This window comes from Antechinus flavipes, chromosome 2, assembly GCF_016432865.1.
Source record: "Antechinus flavipes isolate AdamAnt ecotype Samford, QLD, Australia chromosome 2, AdamAnt_v2, whole genome shotgun sequence".
Lineage (NCBI taxonomy): Eukaryota > Metazoa > Chordata > Mammalia > Dasyuromorphia > Dasyuridae > Antechinus > Antechinus flavipes.
In genome coordinates this window covers 225,550,534-225,556,533 of record NC_067399.1, presented here as the reverse complement: position 1 = coordinate 225,556,533, position 6,000 = coordinate 225,550,534, and the positions used below count along the sequence as shown (strand labels likewise).

The 6,000-nt window shown below is 46.1% G+C and overlaps 1 protein-coding gene across 4 annotated transcripts in view; it reads right to left on the bottom strand.

The window, feature by feature from the left end:
* Positions 1–294: 294 nt before the first annotated feature.
* The window catches only part of OTOF (otoferlin), a 171,374-nt gene continuing 165,668 nt past the window's right edge, over positions 295–6,000 (bottom strand). For 2 of the 4 annotated variants that reach the window (XM_051976325.1, XM_051976327.1), the window contains 5 exons: positions 5,608–5,849; positions 5,151–5,329; positions 4,432–4,532; positions 2,834–3,033; positions 1,407–1,504 (listed from right to left, as the gene is read on the bottom strand). In XM_051976325.1, coding sequence (XP_051832285.1) covers positions 2,853–3,033; positions 4,432–4,532; positions 5,151–5,329; positions 5,608–5,849 — 703 coding nt within the window. In that variant the 3' untranslated portion in view covers positions 1,407–1,504; positions 2,834–2,852. Of the gene's footprint in view, positions 1,505–2,833; positions 3,034–4,431; positions 4,533–5,150; positions 5,330–5,607; positions 5,850–6,000 lie in introns of all 4 variants that reach the window. The other 2 variants (XM_051976326.1, XM_051976328.1) reach the window with 1 other exon arrangement.

The following is a 6,000-nucleotide window of genomic DNA, read 5'->3' as shown; positions in this document are numbered from 1 at the left end:
ATAGGCAGCGTGGATAGGGCTCTGGGTCTGGAGAAGGAAGCCCCAAGTTCAAGCCTAGCCTCAGACACTAATTGTGTGACTCTTGGCAAAGCACTTTGTGCCTTGGTTTCCTCAACTGTAAAATGGCCATAATAGCATCTACTTCCCAGGGAGGTTGTGAAGGCCAAAGGAGATATTTGTAAAACATTTAAGTGCATTGCCTGACATAGAGCAGGTGCTCAATAAATGCTCACCCCCCCACTGTCTCAGCCCTACCAAGCCCCTCCTCTCTCAGGAATCAGGCAGCTCTGATACTTGTTTTTTTTTTTTTTTAATTCAAAGAGAAAACATCCAAAGATGAAAAACAGAGCAGGAACACAACCCAAACAGGAAGGGAGAAGTGCTTTGTGCACAGCGGGGAGAGTCAGAGTGGGCAGGTGGGCTTGGAGAGAGACAGAGGACCAGGGCTGAAGCTATTCTCAGCACACTCCAAGCCTAGTGGGCCCAGTGGAGGGAAGACCAGAGGGGCCGAGTGCACAGACACGGTGACAGCAGGGTGGGTGCCCCCATGGAGCTTGAACTGTGGGCAGGGACAGGGACTCGCATGAGGACGGTTAAAAATGCCATTGAGAGCAGGGTCCTGGGATCCACAGAAGATCCTCGGCCAAAGCTGGGCATACCCATGGAAAACAGGGAGAAACCTTTTCATTTTCTCCTTTGGGGCAAAGCCAGCCTTGCCGGAGCCCCAGAATAAAGCAAAGAACAACGAGGACAAGTGTAGTCACCAGCGGGAATGGGGAGCAGGGCAGAGACATCTGTTCCAGTTCTGGAGGACAAAGGTCCCCTGCACTCCTACTGTAAACCTAACACGTTCCTGGAACTGCACGATGCGGGGTGGAGAGCAAGGGGGAGTGTCGGTCTCTCAGGGTTTGCAATCTTCCTGTGCCTTCATCCTACAGCTCAGGGCTTACCATGATTCTCTGTTGGTGCTATGCCAACTTTCCGGGTCAGGACACTGGACTCTGGGAGGGGTTAGGAGGCTGTAGCCCACTTGGGGATTTCTGTGACCAAGTTAGACCTTGGCAAAGTGTTTGGGGAAAAGGGGATCACCTAAGACCATCCCTTGCTCTGGCAGTCTCGCCACTTGGATTTGGGCTGAGGGGAACAGCAGCCCTGGAGTTGGGAGGAGAAATGTAGGGACCAAACAAGGCCTCCTGGGGAGCCCACAGAGCCCATTTTGCTACTGGGCTGCTCCACGGGCCCTCAAGGGAGAAGACAAATGGTTCAAATCACAGAAATTCCAAACACAGACACAGCTGGGCCCAGGAGAGGTGGAGGGGGCAGTCAGGCTCCCAGCAGCTTCTTGACCATGTAGCCCGGGAGGCTGTAGAGAAAGAGGGCGAGCATGAGCAGCCCCAGCAGAGCCAGCACAATCTTGATAATGAGCCACTTGTACCGGGTGCAAATGAGGTACTTGATGGACTTTAGAGGGTTGAGGAACCAGACAAACGCAGTATCTGGCCGGCTGGGGAGAAAGAAAAAGATGTGAGTTTTGATGTTTAACTTGGCCATTTGTTGCTGTTTCTGGAGAGAGAGAGATGTGCTATAATGTCTGAAACACTGGGCCTGGAAGATAATGGTTCAAGTAATGCTTTAAGACATTAATCAGTTATGTGACTAGCTTTGAAAGGTACTGTCTTTTTTTTCTTCTCCTAAATAGCAGGTAATGATAGCCCTTATCTCACAAGGTTGTCGCAAAGTCCAAATTACACATTAAACGCAAAGTGGTGACCATATGCTATAAATTCAAAGTACTGTTTTTTATTATTCCAGATGGCACTGCTTGACATTCTCCAGTCCTGATCTGCCCTCTCCTGCCCATGTAGACTAACAGAATCATTTCTCTGTATTGCTAGTAGCTGCAGATTTATTCATCCTCAAAATCACAGATTAATTGATAATTTCTAGATTAGGAGAAAATATCTCACATACTTTCCAACCCTTAGTCTTCTGATACTTGAATACTTCTACTCACTGAATTATATTCTAACTTGTATAATTATTTGTATCCACGGCCTATCCTCCTAGACAGGGACCATTTAGTTTTTCACATTTGTACTGCTAGGACCTAGCAAGCTGCATAAGACACTGGGCCATCTCCCACTCTGTCTATGTGCCCATGGCCCCTCCTGTCTCAAACGTACTCTCTTTTCACCTCTCTGTCTTATAGAACTTTCTTCAAACCATAGTTCAGGTACTGCCAGCTATATGCTGGTCTCCCCATTTAATGCTCTTGAAATGATTTCTGTGTGCTGCTTGTACAGTATGGTAGATTGTAAGCTTCTTGAGAGCAGGGATAGTTTTGATTTTGCAATTCAAATACCTTGTACATAATAGGCACTTAATAAATCCAAGTTGAAGTTTGTTGAAGTTAAATATGACAGAAACATAACATGTTTAGATTGAATTTCATTGCACCTATCACAGAGGAAGTAAATTCTAGGCTGGGGGGGGGAGGAAGGGAGAGAATCTGGAACTTAAAGTTTTTAAAACAAATGTGAGAAATTATTTTACATGTAACTGCCTGAGTGGGTGGAATTAAGAAAAGAGAAAAATTCTAGGCTGGGAGCCTATTTGCTTAGGTTCTATTTGGACTTGCTAATTGTCCCTGGGTAGCCCTTTCCTCTTTCTGTGTTCCAGTCTCCTAACAACTTTCTTTGGAAAGTTGTTCCCACTATTCCCAAAAGGAAAGGAAAGACAGGGGAAGGGAAGAGATGAAGGAAAGGAAAAGAGGGATGATGGCCAGCTCTCCTCAGCAGTGGAGTTTCTGGAGAAGGGGACAGGCGAGAAGTACCATGGAGGGTTACAGATGCTTAGGCACCAATGATCTTCTTGACCAGGTAGCCGGGCACAGAGTAGAGAAAGAGACCAATGAGCAGGAGGAGAAGCAGCAGCAGCAGGATCTTCAGCAGAAACCAACGATACGTGTGCCACAGGAAGTAACGGGCCGACTTGAGAGGATTTAAAAACCAGATGAAGCTCGTGTCGGGCCGGCTGGGGGTGAGGAGAGGAAGCAGAAGAGAGAAAAGGATGCAGGGAGAGGGGAGGGCATGGAGAGAGAGAGTAAAGAGGAAACATCTTTATTATTTAACCAGTTATGGTGAGGTTCAGAATTCTGCAGAGGCTCATTTTGGCAAAACTTGGTAAAATTTATAACTCCTTGGAAAAAACAACAAATTGTAACTTTGCCAGTCATTTTTATTGGAAAGTGGGTTTTTTTTTAGCTTCTTTCCTGACATCAGGTTTAGAGGAATGGGAGGAGGGGGAAAGAAAAGATTAGGAACAGGGAACACCTGAGGAGGGCACCTGAGCTGAAAGAGGGGCAGGGAGGATGAGAATTTTGTGGAGAGTCAGTCCTAGAGTAGCAGAGGAACAATTAGGGAGATGAGGACTTAGGGAAGAACTGCCCAGAATTTTCTTGGTCCTGGGGGTAGTTTCTGTCTGATCACTCTTCTAGGAGCTGGCCCTAAGACTTACTTGAGATTAGGATCGTGAGATCATAATTAGATGAATTAGGATCATGAGTTCATAATTAGAACTAGAAGAGATCTTTAGCATTTCATCCTCATTTTACAGAAAAGAAAACTGAGGTTAAAAGGCATTAAGTAACTTGATTAAGTTCAAACAAGTGATAGGGATTCAAGATCTGGGATTCAAACCCATGCCCACCAACTCCAGATCTTTCCCCTTATTGTTCTAGATGATTGTTGTTGTTTATTGTCCATTGTCGAAGAGGACCATGATCTCAGGGAAATGACGCATGACGTGCACATGAGTTGGATATAATAAGTGAGGGAGGGCTGTGCAAGGTCTCCTGCCTCACTTTCCCCTCCAGAGGCCAGATACAGATCAAAATGACTGGAGATGGCCCCGGATGCAGTGGGAGACTTTGGCCCTTTTAAGCTAAGGTCTTCACCAGGTCTCAGTTTGACTGAGGTCACACCCATTCAGTGATTAAGGCTAGGGAGCAATTGAGACAGAATCTTCTCTTTTACTCTAGTCCAAAAAAAAAATCTAAATAAATAAATGAATGAAGAAACCCTCAGGATTTCTGGCCAAAGCAGAAATGACTGCTATTTATATTCAATCTGAGTCTACCAGGACCCAGATATTGACCAAATGGGGCTTGGCCTAGGACCTGTAAATGGCCAATTAGAGTCAGATTAGTACTCCATCCAACCTGTTCTCCACTCCATTATTTATCCTAGAACCTTTTATGACCCGAGCATTGTGAAGTCTCAGAATATTAATAGAATTAAAGCATCTAGAAAGTGGGTAGAAAACAAAATTCTGGGGGGAAAGGTAGTATATCCAGATAGGATATAGGGATGGGGAGGTGGAAAGAGTTGAAAGAAAAGAGAAAAGCAAAGAAGGCAAGAAATGTGAACTCACTTAGGTTTCTCCAAAGGGTCTGGTTCATTTCGAGCTAACCCCACAGGATTCTTCTCTGCCTCCTCAGCAGTTAATAGATGCAACTCTGCCTCCACTTTACCCTAGAGAGATACACAGTTTCAAAGTCATGGCCAAGTTCAGCCAAGAGGTCCATGGTTGTAGTGATTCGAACCACTGTTCCCTGAGCTTCCTGGTCTCTACTTCTTCCTGGGAAGAGGGAGCTTGTCATGATCCTTGCAGTTAGCTGCATGTACCTAGCTCTCAGCACTATGAAGTCCTACCAGTCTCCCCAGTTCTATTGTTCTGTCTTCAGGGGAACCCCCTGGCTATTCCATGAAATAACAGCATGTATTCATCAGCTCCTGGCATTTTCCCTGCATATACCCTGTATCCCAAGAGAACATTCCGTCTCCTCTGAATTTCTCTGGCTTTTAAATCCCAACTAAAATCCCAATTTCTTACAAGAAGTCTTCTTGAACCCCTCTTAGTTTTAGTACCTTCTCTCTATTATTTTGTTTATCCTCTCTGCAATTTGCTTTGTATATGTTTGCCCTGTTGTCTTCCCCCATTAAATTGTAAACTCCTTGAAGCCAGGGACTGTCTTTTGACTTTTTTATTTCTCCAATGGGGTCTGGAACATAATAGGCACTTAATAAATGTTGATTGTTTCCCCTGTCTTTTGCTTCTGCCCCTATGATGTCTAAAGATGCGGTGCTCACCGTAAGCTCAAACTCGTCATTTTCATTTCGGGCCAATAAGGGCCACCAGCCTTTGACACGCTTCTGTTTGAAGATGGAGACCAGGGGAACCTCCACCTCCCCAGTGGCCATCTCCATGGAACACTGCTTGGCTGTCTTGGCGCCTCGGGGGAACCGGTTTAGGTCCAATTCAATGGCACCTGTTGCAAGGAGAGCATTGAGGGGTTCAGTGTGTCTTCCTACCAGGTACCCTATTCCAATTTGCCAGGGTGGAAACTTCAGAAAATTGGAGCCCCCTTTTATCCCAATTCCTCTGCTCTGTGTCCCCAGATCCCTTTTTATCTCTTACAGAACTCCGTCTCTTTTCTCTTTCTCTGGAATCTATCTTTCCTCTGTCCCCACCCCTGCCTTTTCCTTTATCCCCAAGTTTTCCTCTCCTCTGGGTGGTCCTTTCTCTCTTGCTCATCTCTAGTCTCACCCAAGAAGTCATCGGCGGAGAAGTGGTCCGCGTCCCAGATTTGCAAGGTGAGCCGAGCAGGGATCTTGTACTCTGTCTCATCCCAGGAGAACATGGACTCCTTCTTGGAGATGACGATCTTCTCCTCTGCTGCCAGGTAGTCAAAGGGGAATAGGTAGCGCCAGTTAAAGTTCCCTTCACCAGTCAAGGAATGATAGTGAACATCAGTATCTTGTTTGTCTTCTTGCTGCCCCTTCAGCCACCTGTAGGGAGGTCATCATAGAAGCTCTTAGAGCCCGCAGCCCATAAACCCATCCTGTCTTCACCTCTGCCCCAACTTTTCAACCATCCTCACCCCCATTTTTCTGGCATACTCCCTTAGCCTTTGGAGCTTGGATCAGTGCCTACTAAGGT